Below are 19,918 nucleotides of genomic sequence, written 5' to 3'. Positions count from 1 at the left end.
CTGGGGACAGGGTGCTTGCTGTATTGCTATAGCTAACAAAACATATCTTAAGAATGGTGAATGGGTCTTTAGCATTATGTAACGACTGAAAAAAAATTATTTCAGGTGCATGGATATTCACCAGTGCCTTGCGAGTTGGGATAACAAAACAGATCGGGCAAGCAGTCCGGGACCATATGTTAGCAAGTACTTCATCCACAGTAAAAGTAGTTGCAATAGGAATAACTTCGTTGGGAAAAATTCAGCATAGAGAACTTCTGGATAATGTTAAGGTATGTCTGTAATTTTTTTTTCTCATTGACCAAAGCATGGAAAAAGAATGTTTAGAGGCTGCTGAAAATAACTAGAGTTGTAGGGTCCTATTTGCATGATGGTGATGAGATAATTGTCATGAACGCTACCTAAAGCTGAAATCAGTTCTTGGATGTTATGAGACTTTAATTATATAACTATCCCAACAAGTGCCACAAGTAGGCATGTACATTGTTTTGGTTGAATTCCAAAACATTAACTGCATCAGTGTTATTTGTTGTCTCCATGGTGACCAGAATGCAGAGCAAAATGCCCAGAGGTTCTCATGGTCTTGAGCAATACTTTTTACTAATCTTTCCAACACTCAAAGGGTTAAAATTCTTTTTTTAAAAAAATACAGTGTCTGAAATCCAGTAACAAGTCACAACTAGAGTAGGCTCGTTGAATCAATAGTGATTTGGTGAGTTCTGTGTACATTGTTTTGATTCAGTGCACCTACTTTAGTTGCAGCTTACTATTGGATTTCAGCTAAACTGTGATTAAAAGCAGAGGAAAGGAAATAAAAAAAATGATATTTTATATAGAAGATTCTGAACCAGTATCAAAGGATAAGGAGACTGATAGCTGCATCTCCCAATAAAGATTTATTTTGCATATTCCAACTGCTGAAGCACTGGGGAGAATTTCTAGGTGATGTCATCAGTCTGGAGCAGCCACTACTACTACTACTACTGCTGCTGCTGCTACTATTACTACATAGCAATATGAAGTGAAAGACTTGCATCATGTGGCTTATTGCTATTGGGGGATTCTGAGTATTCTTTTTAGCTTGCAGGGTATGAAGTAGAAGAACCAGCAACAGAAATGTTCTCCACATTTCTCTACAGAAATGTGGAGATATCGACTCAGTCTCAATATCCTGACTCCTCTCTTTGGTTTCCTTTGCACACAAACTATCACTTTGCATGATAAAATCACTCTAGAAGCATTAAAGGTAGAAAGGGGTGTATTTACTTACAGTTACCATTTTGTAGTTACAGTCCAAGGGAAAAAAAGAGGAAAATAGAATCTCCAGGCTATAGAAACCCATATGGCGTCCGTGGCCCGCTCTGCCTATTTCCATCTATGGCGGATTGCCCAGCTGCTATCCTATCTTGATGGGGGGGGGGCCTCACTACTCTAGTCCACGCGCTCGTAATCTCAAGATTAGACCATTGTAATGCACTCTACATGGGGCTACCTTTGAGGCTGACGCAGAAACTTCAGATGGTCCAGAATGCGGCAGCCAGGCTTCTTAGTGGGGTGAGAAAACACCAACATATCTCCCCCACTCTGGCTGCTTTGCACTGGTTGCCCGTCCGTTTCCGCGTTGACTTCAAAGTGTTAATGATTACATATAAAGCCCTAAACGGTTTGGGACCTCAGTACCTGGCAGATCGTCTTCTCCCACCCAGAACTACCCGAATCACCCGACACAGCCAGCAGGGACGGCTGAGGGGTCTGACGCCGAGGGAGGCCCGGAAGGAAAAAACAAGAAATCGGGCCTTCTCGGCGGTGGCCCCTCGGCTGTGGAACACCCTCCCCACTGAAATTCGGCTGGTACCCTCGCTGGGCATTTTCAAAAGCCAGCTGAAAACTTGGCTATTCAAGCAGGCCTTCCCTTCAGTCAATTAAGTCATTCTTATTTTTCTTCTTTTATTCTTGCCATCTTGGGACTCTTTGCTTTAAATTAACTGTTAAAATCGTAAATTTATATTACATTTTATATCATTTTGTTTTTAATGTAAAACTGTATATTTTAAATTGTTTTTATCTTCTAAATTGTGAGCCGCCCAGAGTAGACTATGTCTAGATGGGCAGCATATAAATGCAATAAATAAATAAATAAATAAATAAATAAATAAATAAATAAATAAATAAATAAATAAATAAATAAATAAATAAATAAATAAATAAATAAATAAATAAATAAATAAATAAATAAATAAATATAGAGACACTCCATGTGTGTTGCTTGGTTGGAGGGTCTTTTCCAGGGCGTCTTCTCTTCTCATTAGATGGCCAAAGTATTGGAACCTTAGCTTCAGGATCTGTCCTTCCACTGAACACTCAGGGTTGATTTCCTATAAAATGTATAGGTTTGTTTTCTTTGCAGTCCAGGGGAAGTGACAGATTTTAATTTCTTGGGCTCCATGATCACTGCAGATGGAGACAGCAGCCACAAAATTAAGACACCTGCTTCTTGGGAGGAAAGCGATAACAAACCTTGATAGCATCTTAAAAAGCAGAGACATCACTTTGCCGACAAAGGTCCGCATAGTCAAAGCTATGGTTTTTCCTGTAGTGACATATGGAAGTGAGAGCTGGACCATAAAGAAGGCTGACCGCCAAAGAATTGATGCTTTTGAATTGTGGTGCTGGAGGGGACTCTTCAGAGTCCCCTGGACTGCAAAGAGAACAAACCTATACATTTTATAGGAAATCAACCCTGAGTGCTCACTGGAAGGACAGATCCTGAAGCTGAGGTTCCAATACTTTGGCCATCTCATGAGAAGAGAAGACTCCCTGGAAAAGACCCTGATGTTGGGAAAGTGTGAAGGCAAGAGGAGAAGGGGATGACAGAGGATGAGATGGTTGGACAGTGTCATCGAAGCTACCAACATGAATTTGATCCAACTCCGGGAGGCAGTGGAAGACAGGAGGGCCTGGTTTGCTCTGGGCCATGGGGTCATCAAGAGTCGGACACGACTTAATAACTAAATAACAAATAGTTTTCCTAGAAACAATTCTTATGGTTTTGTGGACCCCACCAATTTGCAGTTTTTTCACGGAGATCTCAGAGAGAGAGAGAGAGAGAGAGAGAGAGAGAGAGAGAGAGAGAGAGAGAGACTCTTTCACATTTTATGTCTTTTATTTAAATGTGAAAGGCCCATACCTGTATTGGAGGTTGAACATCATCATGCCTTATAATAGCGCTGAGGATACATATGTGCATTTTCAAAGCCATTTTATATTTGTGTTGCATGTCACAGTCTTCTTTTTAAACAATCTGTTCTGAATCTCTCTATTCCATTTTTTTTTCTGGGTGGCTCTAATCCAGCTATTCTTTCAACCTGATTCCTTGTTAATTAGATTTTTCAGCATACCTCACACTTTCAAATTTGATCTATAGCTAGATTTTTTTCAGCTGTTTGTTTGTTATGAACTACCATGAACATCTTACAATATGGGATACCATATTGTAGCCTCTTTAAGAGTATTTAGTTTTCATTTTTCATAAGATTTCATATGTCCAACCACATTTCTTCGATTGAATGGAGTGGCTGTTTTCTGGGAGGGGTTCAAAACTGTTGACAGGGAGGGTATGTCAGAGGAGGACAACAATAGAGTGTGTCCTCAGTAGGGAGGACATGTGTTCCTCTGACACATCCTCCCTGCCAACAGGTTTAAATCCTCTCAAAGAAGAGCCACACTATTCATCTAAAGAGGTGTATCTGGACTCATAAAGCCTATAAAACAGTGGTTAGGAAACAGGGGTAAATTACCCCAAATGGGATAAAAATTAAAATCCTGGGGGTAATGAGGACATGACCCTAACCCTCCTCCTCGTCTGCCCAGAGGGGGATCCCCGGTAGCCCGATCACCCCCTTCCCACCCCCTTCTCCGGCCCGGCGGCAACCGAACCACTGGCTTCCTTTGGCGGCGCCTCCACGCTGGCCAGCCAGGTCTGGAGGAGCCTCTTGCCCTCCGTACGGCAGCTGTCGTGGCGCTTCAACAGCAAGGCCCGCGGCCGCCCCAGCAAGCAGCCGCCGGAGCCGGTGCCAGAGCAGGAGGCAGCATTGGATGCCCCCGGGGGGGGGAGCCACCTGCTGCTCTTCGATGGCCACCCAGGAGCCACCCACCAGCAGAGAAAGGGAACCACCCTGCGGGGCCAAGGACTGAGTGTGGCCCTGCCAGGCGGCGGCACAGAAGGTGTTGGCAGCAGCCCAGGCAGCGAGGCTTCGGTGGCGGCGCTCAACTGGCCATGTGTGACCAAGATCCTTCCTTTCAATTCAAGGGGGTAATGTCGGCGTATATAAATTTTTTAGGGGATAAAAGGTAAAAAAGTTCCCTGAATCCTGCTATAAAATATAAAAACTAGTTAGTCTTGAAGGTGCTACAAGACTTAAGGGTTCTCTTGTGCTACAACAGACTAACATAGCTACTAGCTAGATTATCGTAAAATAAATTACACAATTGTCTAGGTCAGAGACATACTGTGTACATTATAATCCTATGCACAGAGGAAATTCCCATTGCACTTAATGGAATATATTCCCATCTAAGTGTGTACGTTGGAGAAGTAACCTCTTATTGTTTTTCGTAGAATGGCAGCCTTATAAGCTACAAACCTGACAATAATATTCAAGGTCCTCCCTATTCTCTTGACAACCATCATTCCCATTTCATTTTGGTGGATGAAAAAGATCCAACCGAGCCAGATGCAACCATGAAGCTACGTCTCACTTTGGAGAAATACATATCCGAGCAGCGCACTGGCTATGGAGGTAGGGGGGAAACAGATGGGGCTTCAGTCTTCTTAGCATAGACTTATCAGAGTCAGAGGGAATTGCAGCTCCCTCTATACTTCAAATAAAAAATGTTTGACTGCAGTCCTGCACATGTCAGGTGAATAAATCCAATGGTGGGAATGAGATGGCAACAGTCTCATTCTGTGCAGTACTGCAGTTTTTGTAGCCAGATAGTGGCCTAGCTAAAATCCTAAAAATAGCTATGGGGCAGCATTTGCAATTTAAGAAAGCATCACTTTAAAGATGTAATTAGTGTCAGCAGGTGGCCACATGGATTTCTGTTTCTCCACACCTCCAAAAAAAAAAAAAAAAAAAAAGAAAAGCTGGTTTCATTGTGAAAGATGTAGGTTCATGCCATTTATACGAATAGCTATTCATTTGGACACCGCAGCTTTAAATCCTATGCAGTGTTTGCTTTTTGTAGACCAGCTCTTGGGCTAAATTAAATGGCACACAAAATGGCCTGCAATGTACTTCTGTCATGTTTTCTTAAAATCAAGGGCTGCCTTGGGACACAACATATTTAAGTGAAGGAATGTGGGAAGCTGCCTTATACAGAATCAAAGCACCCATCCATCTTCCCCAATACAGTTTGGCCCTGAGCAGCAGTTCTCCTGTGTCTGGGGCTGGAGTTTTTCTTACCCTATATGGAGATAGCTGGGGTTGAACTTGGAACTTTTCACAAACATAACAAGCGTTCTACAGTTCAGCCACACCTGTATGGGGAAGGGAGAGAGTGACTTTATAGCATCACGTTCTCTCCATTTTTCTCCTGATGGTCTCTCCCAATGCTTCCTTCCTCATGTTTGCAAAAGGAGGTAAGGTTTCGAATAGGAGAACACTGGAGAGGATTAAGCAACACTTCAGCAACATTAACTCTTTTTAACTTAACTTTCCCGTCCTTTAAGGATATTTTTGGTATTCCTAAAAGGAATAGTTTCACATGACTGCATATAAATCTAGTTTTAGCTCTTCAGCTGTAGCTGCAGGAAGACAAATGTCCACTTCAGTAGCACTTTGTTATGACAGCAACTATAAGCAACAAGGCCGTGCTGTTAGTTCATGTAAAATGAGCCCAACTTCAATACCAAATACATGTACAATCCACTCACAAAAATGCCCTGTAAGCCAAAGTCCTCTCACAGTTTGCTAAGATTTGCAGGCTGCTGTACCAGTTCAGCTGCTTAGTAGTGAAATAACATTTTAGCAAGTAATTTTTAAAAAGAGGAAAAGACCATCTGGTCCTGCAAAATTTTAAAACACAACTGGGTAATACCAACTAAATATCTACTTGCTACTTACAAGTCAAAATCGACACGGATTCTTAAGTTCTACAGGACTCTGAATCCAGTTGGACACTGCAGATGCCCATCCTGATGAAGAACCTTCCAAGACTCAAGAAAAGCATGCCGGGTTTTGTTTTGGTTTTAGACTGCACATATTTTTCTAGTCTGTCTGTTGTACATCTACCAATCTGCTCTCAATCAGCCCTATAGAACAAACGTACAGTATCCCTATCAACAAAGGAAGAATTTCAAACATCATTCAAAAGCTATATAAGTGTTTGGATCATGAAATCAGACATTAAACATCTTTAAATAAAAAAAAACATTTTCAATGTTTTGTTATTTTAGAAACCCAACTGCAGTCAGAGCAAGTGTTAAGGAACTTTGGACACACAGCTATACATGGTGGCAATGGGGCACAGAGTGGTTTTTGCCCCATTCAGTACTCACCGTCCATTAGAAGAGCTTGGGGAAAAAATGTAGCCATGCTGCAAGTGGGAAGCATGCAGATTGACAAGGAAAGAGATAGCATGGAGTCTCCTAAGGCCAGTCCATTACCATTTCTGATGGCTACCCATAGGTTAGAATAGTCTTACATTGGTTACTTCCATGCTACTTTATTTACCTTGTATGTTGACCATCAAGGTACAGTGGGGTCTTGACTTGAGAACTTAATCCATATTGGAAGGCGGTTCTCAAGTCAAAAAGTCTGTAAGTCAAGTCTCCATCGACCTACAGTGCATTGAAAACCGATTAATCCCGTAACAGGCCGTTTTTGTTCCATTTTGGTTTTTTTCTGGTCTGTAAGTCAATTCTCAGGCTGCAAGTCAAACCTAAATTTTGCGGCCAGAGAAGTCTGTAAATCAAAAAGTCTGTAAGTCAAGCCATCTGTAAATCAAGGGTCCATTGTATGAAAATATCTCACTGCCCATTCTGCTGTTTGCTGCAGCAATGGTGGTTGGTGCAAGCATGCTCTTTAATTACAAAGAATTAACAACTAAGTTGGTAGAATATTTCACATATGCTAGCAAGAATGCATCCACTCCAGGGATTTTATTGACTTAAACATGTTTCGTCATATACTGATTCAGGAACAGGAAGCATTGAAATCCCTGTGCTCTGCTTACTTGTGAATGGAAAACCTAATAAACTTGAGGTAAGAAGCAAATTGTCTTATTTAAATTACACACATTTGGGTGCTCTTTAAGCAAATGACCCCAAGAAGCTGCTTGGGATCAAACACACACCTATACAAATAACTGTTCCAAACTGAAATCCTATTGTGCAAGACTGTATATGTTTTCCAGTAATGTGGCCCCTTTATTTGGAAGAACTATAGTGCCATAAGAACAGTGAGCACACTTTCAAGGTCCTTGTAACCCTCCTTCTGTGGAGGAATAGAAAGGCAACTTAGGAAGTAAGTTAAACTGTTTATTTTACTGGGAAACATGACTGAGGCCTGAGGTTTCTTGATTTTAGGAAGGTGAGTTCCAGTAGTGGAGTCAGTCAGTCCAAAATCAAGATTAAGAAGCCACACATACATAGCAAGAGAACAAGTTAGGTCAGGAGTATCCACAGTCAAGTCCAAAAGACAAAGCAGATCAAAATAGATATAGTTCTATTGGGTAGTTTGACAAGCCAAATGCAAAGGACCTAAAGTTGAAGCCATATGTCAGTTCTGTATCAGCAAAACAAACACAGCAGGCATTCAGGTATTTTAGGAATGCAAGGAGACAAGGATTATGTGCTGTGGATCAGTTGCCTTGATCAATTTCTAAGACTCTCACAAATGTTTCCATGCAGAATTTTCCTGCCATGCCCTCTGTCCAGTTGCAGCAGCTCAAAGGCTTTGCGAGGGATTCCAGTTCACGAGGAATCCTCTTTTGTAGTCAAGTGCCTCTTCGAGGCAGCATCCCCTTGTTCTTTCTCTGTAAGATCACCACTCTTTGAGGGCTTATGGGGATTTCTGCTTTGACTCTGCTGCAGAACTCCCTCCATCCCTTCCCTCACCCTCAGCCACCTCTTGGACAGCCCAGGCTCCACACTATCCAAAATTTTATTCCCGATGGCTTCCCAGCCATCCTGCACAGAAAATGAAGGCTTACAGCAGCTGACTAACCTACTCCTACCTTCCCACAGTGGATATACCAGGCTGACCACTGTATGATCTCATTTTGTTTTGTTTTCACTTTTAAACAGCGGATTTATAGAGGGATGGAAAATTCTTCCCCCTGGCTTATCCTGGCTGGTTCTGGTGGCATAGCTGACATCTTAGCTGCTGTAATGAATGAGCCCCACTTAATCGTGCCGCAAGTGGTAGAAAAACAACTAAAAGAGAAATTCCCCACAGAAGATTTCTTGTGGAAGGACATTCTTCAGTGGACTGCAATGGTAAGGCTATTTCTTGCTAGAGACAACAAATTATTAACAATATATGGTGAACACATATCTTCTCGATTATGTCTGTAGGTCATGAGTGGGCAACTTCTAAGGATGTGGGGGCCTTTTTGAAAAAAATCTTCTGTGGACTTTAAAATGCTGCATCCCCTCCACCCCCCCCAATGGCCCCACAAATGGCAAACTGTGCTCCCAGAGGCCATGGCTGGTGTGATTTACCATTTAAAAGCTTTGCCTGGTTTTCTCCAGAAAGCGCCAGAGGGAGGGAGGGAGGGAAGGAGGGAGGGGTATTTTGGCTAAAGGTCTTTTTCAGTGACATGTAGGAAGTTGGCGCTGGTGGGAGAATAAGCAACAGAATTTGGGATTTGAGAGCAGGTTTGAATACAGGCACAAGAGGCACCATGAACCCCAGCAAAAGTTTAGATGGCGTGAGGGACACAGAAGCAGAAGGGTGGAACAGAAGAACAAATGGTGTATTTAGAATTAGTAGGGACAAAGGAAGGAAGCAAAAACAAACAAACAAACAAAAAACAAGAAACTGAATGACAATACCAGACAGTTCTATAGGGTTGTCAAGGAGTGCTTTAACTCTCCACACTAAATTGGGCAGAATAACACTGCATTGTTTTAAAGCACTAACATTAATCTACAATTTTTCAGAAATTATTTCAGGAATGTTTAAAGAAGCAGCAGGATGAAATCATGACAAGCAGTACTGATCTCAGTTGCCAGATAGCCCAGTTTTTTTTTTCAAGTGAAAAAAAACCCCCACATATTTAGAATGGTACCTCTTGATCTTGACACATCTGAGCACCCATATTTACAAGAATAAACACCCAGAATTCATGCAGCTCCATTCTGTATATGCTGAAGTCTGTGAACTTTGTTCAAAGGCAGTTCTGCATAGAGTTGTGTTACAGTAGTCTAGCGTGAAAGGATGCAGGACATATTTAATGGACTTTGGATTCAGCTATTCATCCCGTGATTACTTCCAAACTACGGGCTTGGACACCCAAGGATATTGCTATGTTCTCAACTTCCTTACTCTTCAGGGAGGAGTGACTTGTAATTGAAGTCTGAGTGGTTTGTATATTTAACTCTGTTTCTAATGTAGTGACACTGGGAAATGTTAACCGGCTTTAACCTTTCAGATCCAAAGCATTATTGCTCACCAACAGCTTTTAACAGTACATAACTTTGAACAAGAAGGTTCAGAAGAATTGGATACAGTTGTTTTGAAAGCTCTGGTCAAAGGTAATTTTTATTTATTTATTTATTTAGAATATCTGTCACCCACCCTATATCACTGGTTGTCAGGGTGGGGTATAGAGCTATAAAAATGTTTTAAAAGCATAAGATGTTCAAAAGAATTTAAAACTAACCTGTTTAAAACCCAGAATTAAAATTTCAAGACATTAAAACTGGCACTGAAATGATACCAGTGTTGGTGCCAATTGAGTCTCCGAGGGGAGGGGCATTCCAAAATTGGGATATCACATCTGGGAAAGCCCTTCCCTGTGTCTCCACCTAAATCACCTGTTCTCAATGTTGGGACATGGAGGAAGGCCTCCCCAGTAGATCTTAGTGATCAGGCAGGTTTGTCTAGAAAGAGGTGCTCCTTCAAATAGCCAGGTCCCAAGCTGTTTTAACCAATGCTGACTGTGTCCCAAACTACTTGACAGACACCTAACATACCTCAACAGTGCCTGGTTTTGGCCCTCACTGTCAGCACATCTGTAACTGGAAGAATTCCCATAAACATACCTAGTGTCCTTTGGTGTGTAAATGATGTCCTTCTTGGTGTTCCTATTGGTGGAATCTTTTTTTGAAGTCAGTGGAGCTGATGCATCAGGTCTGGCTTTTATCTAAACTTTTAAGGAGCTACCCTGGGTCCTGAATCTTATCCCCAAAATAGGTTCTGTCAGGTAACTTCTGTTAAGTTCAGACTAAACTCCAGAGCAGATTCAATGCTTTCCCACAAAAGGAGGGCATGGCACCCACTGTTTAAAGAGCTTCAAATAGTTCTCCCCCCTGACTTTTAGCTAGCTTTAGGATTGCTCCAGATTTCAAGTACCCTGAAATCTGCCATCTGTCAACCACGGTCAAACTGCCAAATGGTATAGCCGACCCTGCACAGCAGAATATATATTTAGTACCCAAGGGAAAAGATGGGGGTGAAAAAAGACAAACTACTGTTGCACTTTAAAGACTAAAAGATATATTTCCATGTGAAGTTTTGTGGATCAAAATCCGCTTCTTCAGACACCAAGTTATCCTGATGTTAGTTTTCCTAATATACATCTACACACACACTTAGTCTATTTGTACTATGAATCATTCCTTGAGCAAAACCATATGGCTTTAAAGTTCACTGAAGACATTCCATTTTCTACAACAGGAGGATTTATGAGAAATAAGAATGGCTACAATTCCAGGGAAAGCTGAACATTGTTATGTTGCTTTAATTTTGCGGGCAGTGGAATGGAGGTAGAGCTAAGCATGTCTGATTTTCTTAAGTGAAATTACTGGGGCTCAAATGCCCTGGCTGAATTGCACCCAAGCCATGTTTGGCAAGTGAGGAATTTTTCAAATGACAGGATAGACTTTAAAAAACCCAACACTCTGACAAGTTTCAGGGTAACAGATATAAGGTATACTATACCTTATATCTGTTACCCTGCTATTTATTTAAGACTTTGAGAGATTGTAATTTCATGCAAACATACTGTGGTACTAACCCAGTGAACCTGTATAGGACTAGTAAATGAATTCTCATGTTACATTTGTAATAGCCTGTAAAAGTCATAGCCAGGAGGCCCAAGAGTACCTGGATGAACTGAAGCTGGCAGTGGCCTGGAACAGAGTGGATATAGCTAAGAGTGAAATATTCAATGGAGATGTTGAATGGAAGGTAAGTCCTTCTATCCGGTTGAATTACTTATATAAATGACTCATAGATGGGCTGAAGCAGTGCAGTTATGCTATTTCCAGAAGAGAAATTGGAAAGAGAGAATGAAAAGCAGCCAGACTTGGTGGGGATAACCCTTATAAGACCAGTTTCTGTCATTCTAGAGAATGGACGTTTTGTATTACATGAACACGGTCAATGAAAAACAGGTCTAAAGTGTTTAAGAGGTCACAAAATATCTGTGGGCCTTCTAGGTATCTGCCCTTCAACATGAAAAACACACATGAAACCTGAAGGACATCTCTCCTCCATTAGAATCCCCATGTTCTGTGGCACAAGCATCATGTGTACAAAAGACCCACAAGATACACCAAAATGTTTGTGTCTAGTGCTGGATCAGTTGCCATCCCATCCTCCTCAAAGTATTCCACAGGCATGAATCTGGGAGCCTATGTGCAGCTGTGTCTGGTACTGCTGTGATGGATCCCAGCTCCTCCCATACTATCTAAATAAAAGAAGCAAATAAGAGGTCACCTGGCCAACAAGGAGGAATTCAAGGCAGCATACATAGGATTCCCAGTGGGGTATCCCTACAGATACAGACCAGATAATTACAGCAAGGTTCTGTCATAATACCTGCAAATCCTGACCCAGTCTTGGAACTGGGGTTGTCATATTTTTTCACTTGTTAATGCCTTCAGATTTGGGCTGGCAAGGGGAAATGATTACTTCATGAGAACGAAACCATACAATATCAGTACTACCAGTTCATATGGTATGGTATGGGTGAAGGGTAGCATTTACCTCTCTGTTCCCTTGCTCTAGTCCTGGTTTGAACCAGAGTCCCTGCACCTGCGATAATTATTGCAAGAAGGTGATCTTTTCAAACAAATGGATGTAGTAGATTTCTTATGCCTTTGGAACACCTTCTGTTAGGGATGGGCAACGTGTGGCCTGCTAGCCACATGCAATCCTCCAGGGGCATTTTCGCCACCCAAAAAAAACCTTGATAATATAGATAGTCCTCTGTTAGAAACAGGAGTTCCTTAAATGGTTAAAGGAGACTCATTTTCCTAGCATGAGCTTCCCTCATCTCCCTGTCCTGAAACGGCTGGCTTTGGGTTTTTTTTCATTGGTTTCTGGAAGGTAAACACAAACTTCTTTTGGAACTCAGACATGAGAGTCTAGGGAATCACTGTGTGCTTCTAATGATATGCTGTTTCATGCTCCATATGCAATGTGAGTCAGTTCACTTAAACAACTCTACAGATCTGTAATATGGAGCATTGCCTGCTTATTCCTTCATTGATGCAAAATCATTGCTGAACAGTAGTCTGATCCAGTTGAGAATATTGAACAAGGATTTTATGCCTGCTGTGGCACCCTGAAATATGGCAGAAGGACAGAATGCCCCCACCCAGTCCGCTGCTCAGTTTGCCTTGGTCATGCTTCTATGTGACACGATAGGCTTCAAAGGATGAAACAACTCCTAATGCTATTATCAGCTAGTATTCACTGCTATCAATACTAAAAAAAAATTTCCTTAAATTTCTGTTAAATTCAGTCATGTGACCTAGAAGAAGTGATGATGGATGCCTTGGTGAATGATAAGCCAGAATTTGTCAAGTTATTTATAGATAATGGGGCAAACATGCACGACTTCCTGACATATGGCCGGCTTCAGAGACTCTATTCTACTATTTCACCCAAGTGCCTCTTGTATACACTTCTGCTCAAAAAGCATGAAGAAAACAGACTCACTCTGGCAGGAATGAGTGGTCAACAGCACAAAGAAACAATGGATACAGTCCCACTCTTCACTCTCCACGAAGTCTCCAGAGTGCTGAAGGATTTTCTCCATGATGCATGCAGAGGTTTCTATCAAGACCCTAAGTCAGGTGGCAAGAAAAAAACTGTAAGTTTTCCTCAGATGTAAGAATCATTAAATGTGAGGCCTGGAGCCTAAGGCCATTTGGGACACCCTACTCTCCCCCCCCCCATGCCATGTATTTTGAGATGCCTTATGCTTTTGGGATATCTTATACCTTTTGATCTCATGGCCTGGGGTCTAAGACCCTTAGGGAAACCTATCTGAATCCACAACATTGTGTTTTCAGGTTTACAATCCAAACCAGGAATGGACGAAATGAGGCCCAAGGCTGCATTCAATCTCAGTCTTAAAATAATTTTTAAAGTTAGTTTTGGCTCAGAAAATCCTTTTGTGCCCTCTAGAGGCTTTTTCTGTAAAAGAGGAAAAGAAACACCCCCCAAAAGTCCTATAACCATTTATGTAATAAATGTTCATGTGAGTCAAGGTCAAGAGAGCAAATGTGGTCTTCCAAGTTCCAGGTTGCATTTATAGATCCCAGACCTCTGGAGATTTCCCATCTATTTAAACCTAAAGAAACATATAAGGAAAAGAATAGCAGGAGACATGGGAAGACAATGGGTCAAGAAAGAAACTTAGGGTGCAATCAGAGAGCAGAAAAGGCACACCTCAGATCACACTGGAATGGGTCACCTTGCAGGAATCAATCTCCCCTAAAGCAGCCCTTCTGTCTGTCAGGGAGTAACTCCAGCCTGGCCCCCAAAAGCAATAGTCCTGCAGTTGGGCCAAAAAGGTCCAGCATGCACATGGATTGGGGTTGGGCTGGAGCACAATTCCCCGTACATCATGTGATCACCAGAAAATTGATTGCACCCGACCGCTCCACAAGTGGGTCAAAATGCAATTTATCTCTTCGTGTGATAACACCGTAAAAGCACAATCATATGCATACTTACTTAGAATTAGCTCCCATTAAGCTCAGTGTGGCTTACTTTTTAATAAGTATGTTCAACATTAAAAGCCTCAGGTTTAATTCTATACATTTAGATGGGAGTAACTTAACATTTAACTCAATAAGATTGAGGATGTAATCACATGTCGAAATTGTTCCCTACTTATGCCCAAATTAGAATGTAGCATAAATTTGCCATCACGTGACACAAGGCCATTAGTGATTCATTTTACTTGCCAGTGGTGTTACTGTGGTTTAATTCCCACTCATTGAGAGGCTTTTTGTTGTTGTTCTGGTGGTGTTTCGATATATTCCTTAGAGGTGTGGCATGTGTGTACAATCCTATTGGTACTTTTCTGAAGCAAATTCACTTGGGAAGGCAGCTGCTATTACTGTCACACAGTTGTTGTTCTGTAATTTTTTTAAAAAGTTTTTTTTCCCCATGTCTGGAGTGTTGATATGTTGTTAAATTTATGTCAACAGCTTTAAAGGCATTGGTAAGTGTCACATCACTCCACCTGCTGTCTGCCAAGTGGAACAGCCTTGAGTGGGACTGCTGGGTCCATTGAGTACAGTGCCTTGCTTCCAGAGGCACTGGTGCAACAGAGGAAAATCTGGTTGTTGTGGGTTTTCCGGGATCAATCAATCAATCAATCAATCAATCAATCAATCAATCAATCAATCAATCAATCAATCAATCAATCAATCAATCAATCAAGGGGGTTATTTAGCAGAGCTTGGGGAGGGTTTGACTTTGTATATAGCACAGACAGTGGTTGCAGTTCAAGGGTTACAACTTGCATGGAGATAACTTTCTCAACCAGAGAAATATGAAATATTCTTAACCAAGGAATATGAAATGTGTCTGCACTGGAAAAATGTGTCTTATGTTAAAATGTACCCATTCTTTCCCTCATCCTGCCATGCCTTTCTGTTCACACAGAGCATGAAGAAATTAAAGTTCAGCAGGAAGAGAGTTGGGGGGTTCTGACCCTCCTTTTCTGGTAAATTGACAGGCAGGCTGGGAGCACTTTGAGCCTGAAGTGGGGGAATGCTCTATTTGTCCTGAAGGACCAACCTCTTCTCATACCACTTCACAATTATTCTGAGAGCAATTGTTGGGGAATGTGAACTATAATGTGAGCTATTGTGCTTCTGTCCTACTTATGACCTTCCTATAGACAGGACTAGTCCAAGACATTTTGCTGCCTAAGGCAAGGGACAAAATGACATCTCCTGCCCCAATAAGCAGATATTGGCTGGACTGGCATTTAGCTCTTACCTCATCACTGATAAAAGAATAGCATACCTGAGGGCAGCAAACTAGTTTAGGAGATGAGAGGATGGGCTTTTGTGGCATATATGTTTCTGTCTCTCAAGAGAAGTGAATGTCCAGGGCTCAGGGGAACAGGGACACCATCTGGTGGCATCACTCTACCTAATGGTAGGGCCAACCCACCCATAAAGCATCTGGTCGGCTACTGTGCTGACATGAGAAAAAGAGAACTAGGGCTCTTTTCCTCTTCTTGCATTTTGACCCAGATCCCCACGTGTGCTGTACTGTACTCAACTGAGCCATCTCAGTTGCCTTCCTGAACAGCAGCAGTTCAGTGTGTTTATTTCCTTAAGCATGCAGAATTGCTCATTCTTGTGAAACAGAATGGTGATGATAGTTGTAGGAATGTTCCTTTGGATGATTTCTGAAGATCGGATAGTCCCGTATTTTGGAAGGGGGGAAAAAAGATTGCGGGTTGGAATCCCTAACTGATCTGATAGCTAGCATGACATGACTTATCTACCTACAAAGAATTTCTGTTATGGAGGCTGTGTTTTAAGAAGTCATTTGTTTCCTTAGGATAAGATCAATGCGAAAAAGTTACCAGCCCCTTTGGATCTGAATCAGAGAAGTGAGAATCCGTGGAGAGATTTGTTTTTATGGGCAGTACTTCAAAATAGGCACAAGATGGCATACTACTTCTGGGCTATGGTAAGCCTCAAATTTAACTGAAGATCCTTCAAATCTATACAGGATACACTCTTTTTACCTGCATGTTTTTTCCTGGGTGGGTGGGTGGTAAGGGAACAGCTATGGGGACTGGGAAAAAGTCACTGGGACGGAGTTGCTCATCCTGCCTGGAACTGTAGAGCCACAGCACTACGGAACTGTGCCCTCTCTGACATGGGCTATCACTGTTGTTCTTGTTTTTCATAACCTGCCTCCTAGGAACTCTTTCCAGCTTGGCCAGCAGTCTTAAGAATAGATTCGTTGCGTCTCAGGCTTTGACTCTGAGAGTTAGGACTGGGGGTTTATACATCCAATCTCAAGCTTTGGCCCAGAAATCCCATATAATGGCAACCCTAGTTTGGTTTTGGAGTTCATTCTGACCTGTTGCAGATCCCACAGTGATATATCAGGGTTTCTTTTTTCTTTTAGTAATACATTCGTTTTGATCTGTGTGTTGCAGCCTTCAGCCCATCAAGCTCTCCTGACAAGCAAAGTAGATCTGCTTGGCTGTCTTTAAATTCATCACTTGGTCTCCACACTGTCTGTCTGTCGCAGACATGCCATCTCACAATTGCCTATGAAATCGGGATAAGTCATAGCGTAACAAAGCAAGTTCACAAACCATTTTCTCTCATCTAACATGTGTTTCAGCTGGACAAATACCTATTGTGTGCCACAGCCTACAACTCCAACACAGGTGTTGCAAGCTGGGGAATCTCCAGTTGTGAGTTACACATGTTAGTTACTGCTTCTGGATTTTGAGATAAACAACATATGCAGAATTCTTATTGGAAAAGATAAACACTGAAAAAGCTTCCTCTTCCCTGACAGTAACTATAGACTCTTTCCTAGGAAGAGGTGGGAAAAGTTAAACTATGGTGGCTAAGCAGGAAATCTGTTGTTTTCCCCCACAGTGAAGGACAAAGCTCTACACATATGCTGTTTCCTATTGTTAAAAGAAAAAAGAGAGAGAGAGGTTGGGAAAAGCATTCTGCTTTTTGACCAGAGAAGGGACTAATGTAAAGCTGTTTTACTTGAGCAGCAGTTGAAGGAATCCTAGATTTATTAGAAGAGGAAAACAGATGTTTGGTAGAGTTTAAAAAAACCAATTGACAAATAGAATAAATTTGCAAATTCGTCATTGAAATTTTTGTTGGAAACAGCGGCCTGCATTAAAAACACTTGACAATAACACTGCATGAATTAAAAATAAGCACAAATGAAGTACTATTAATGTATCATTAACCTGTTCTTAGTCAGAGTCTTAGTAAACACCCAAAACAGTCTCTGAATCTTCTTTTTCTGATTGATACTTTTCTTTTAATGTAAATCTACTTACCCAAAATAACCAGAATGAGGTATCCTAAAGGACTGTCTTAAAACAAAGTTCTGATGAGGAATCCCAATGGACCTGACTAGATAAGATGGGAGTAATGCGGTATCTGGACCCTCTCTACCTTTGACTGCTTCTGGATAAAGTCCCAAATACTACTAATTGAGTTTGCTTTAGTGCGAAGAAAAGAGAAACTACAATGTAATATAATGTTTAGAATGTTTTACATGTGAGGCTTAAAATACCAGTAAGTGATTTGGGTTTCAGCCCCATGCATACATACTTGGAAGTAAACCCCATTGGAGTCAGTGATGCTTTCTTCTGAATAGACTTTAAAGGGGCTGCAGTGTGATATCAGTGTCTGAAAGTCATTAACATGGAAGAGGAAGTCAAATAGACTCTTTGCAATTCACACAGCCATTCTTCTGGACAATATAAACATCACATTGATAAGCAGATTTAAGCAAGCCAAATGTTTAAAAAAGTAAACATCCAGAACTTTGAAGTTCACCTAGGGAAGCATCTTTACTCGCCCCTGTTCTTTGTCTGTTTGGTTCAACAAACATTTCATGGGAAGATTATCTCCCATGGATTTAAGGTCCCCTTGTCCCTGGCTGGTTCGACACTATTCATTCCTACAACATTGTTTACTATGCAAAGAGCTTTACAATCTGTATCTTTTCTGTCCACATGTTCAAGTGATGTGCCTTGGACAAAGCCAAACACTAATGTCAAGGCAAGCATTTTTTTAAAAACATCCATTTTAACAGCTTGCAAGAAATTTATTTGTTTGGTTGTATTTGTTTACAAGCTTCAAATGCCACAAGTAATTCATAGTAAAATCAATAATTTAAAAATACAATTAAATCATAAAACATTACAGAAATAATTAGATTAAAAAGAGAGCTTAAAACACAAGAAGGAAAATACAGCATCTACCTGGTAAAATGTTCTTTAACCAAATATTTTACCAAGGACCTCCATGTAAAAAAAAAAAAAAAAGGAATTACCTTGATGTCAGGAGGTTGATAGAATGAGGGGCAGTCTGGCCTTCCTTCATAAAAAGTTCTAGAGCCTGCAAGCAGCTGTAAATGATCAAATTGGACAAACTGAGATGAGTATCTCTTTTGATTAACTTTAGGATTTCTTCAGATACACATGCCTCAGTAACTGATATTCAGGAAATTAGTGAAAACAGAATTATACCAGGCTGCATTCAATAACATCCCTGGATGCTGTTAATATTAATTTTTTTCTTTCTTTTTCTTTTTTTATGAATTTTAGCGCTATATTGCTGAACCACCCTATTGATGGCATTGCAATGTGGAGTTACGTGAGGTTCTAAGTTTTAATTTTTAAACCACCCAGAGTAGAATTTACACCTAAGGAATGGTATATAAATCAAACAAACAAACAAACAAGACTTAAGCATGGGTTTGCTTACTAATGCCCAATCATAAATCAAAGCACACTAAATTCAAGATATCACAGAATCACAGAATAATGGAATTGGAAGGCGCCTATAAGTCCATGTACCCCCTGCTCAATGTAGCAATCCAAGTTAATGCATATTAGACAGATTAATTAATTAAGCCAAAATCTGGCTTCCTGTAGCCTGAGCCCATTATTACTGTTCATGTCCCCTGTATGATAGTTTTTTTCAAGTATCTGAATATTGCTATCATGTCTCCCATTAGTCTTCTTTTCTCAAGGTTAAACATGCCAGATCTTTCAGTCTTTCCACATATGGCTTGGTTTCCAGTCCTCTGATCATCTTTCTTGCCCACCTTTGAACCTGTTCAAGTTTGTCTGTGTCCTTCTTAAAGTGTGGTGTCTGGAACTAGACACAGTACTCAAGATGAGGCCTAACCAGTGTTGAATAGAGCAGGAATTAGTACTTCATGAGATTTGGAGTCTCAAACTTCTGCTAATGCAACCTAAAACAGTCTTTGCTCTCTTTGCAGCCACATTGCACTGTTGGTTCATATTCAGCTTTTGATCTACAATAATTCCAAGGCCTTTTATGCTCGTAGTATTACTGAGCCAAGTGTTCCCCATCTTGTAACTGTGCGATTGTTTCCTTTTTCCTAGGTGTAGAACTTTGTGCTTCTCTGTGTTCAATTTCATTCTGCCATTTTCAGCACAGTTGAGGAAAGTAACACAACATGATAAACGGACTTCTTCCACTTTTCCACATCTCTCTTGTGTGTGTCCCCATCAGAGGAGCCTCTGAGGGCAGCAAGACCCATGGAAGGGCCTCCCCTGAAGGTCTCAAAGTACAGGCAGGCTGTGTGGGGAAATATGGAATGTAAGCTCAATGCACTAGGCCAGAATAGCTTTAATGATTTTCAAGTCAAATGAAAAGCATTTTTGAACTCTTTAATAG

At 41.1% G+C, this 19,918-nt stretch overlaps 1 protein-coding gene across 1 annotated transcript in view; it reads left to right on the top strand.

Moving 5' to 3' along the window:
* Positions 1–19,918, top strand: part of TRPM5 (transient receptor potential cation channel subfamily M member 5) — a 79,018-nt gene that overhangs the window by 30,679 nt on the left and 28,421 nt on the right. Inside the window, exons 5-12 of the mRNA XM_078387296.1 lie at positions 106–272; positions 4,619–4,799; positions 7,201–7,265; positions 8,309–8,500; positions 9,658–9,760; positions 11,299–11,417; positions 12,979–13,329; positions 16,050–16,181. Coding sequence (XP_078243422.1) covers positions 106–272; positions 4,619–4,799; positions 7,201–7,265; positions 8,309–8,500; positions 9,658–9,760; positions 11,299–11,417; positions 12,979–13,329; positions 16,050–16,181 — 1,310 coding nt within the window. The remainder of the gene's footprint in view (positions 1–105; positions 273–4,618; positions 4,800–7,200; positions 7,266–8,308; positions 8,501–9,657; positions 9,761–11,298; positions 11,418–12,978; positions 13,330–16,049; positions 16,182–19,918) is intronic.

This window comes from Pogona vitticeps, chromosome 1, assembly GCF_051106095.1.
Source record: "Pogona vitticeps strain Pit_001003342236 chromosome 1, PviZW2.1, whole genome shotgun sequence".
NCBI lineage: Eukaryota > Metazoa > Chordata > Lepidosauria > Squamata > Agamidae > Pogona > Pogona vitticeps.
The sequence above is the reverse complement of the archived record's forward strand: the minus strand, read 5'-3'. Positions and strand labels throughout refer to the sequence as shown.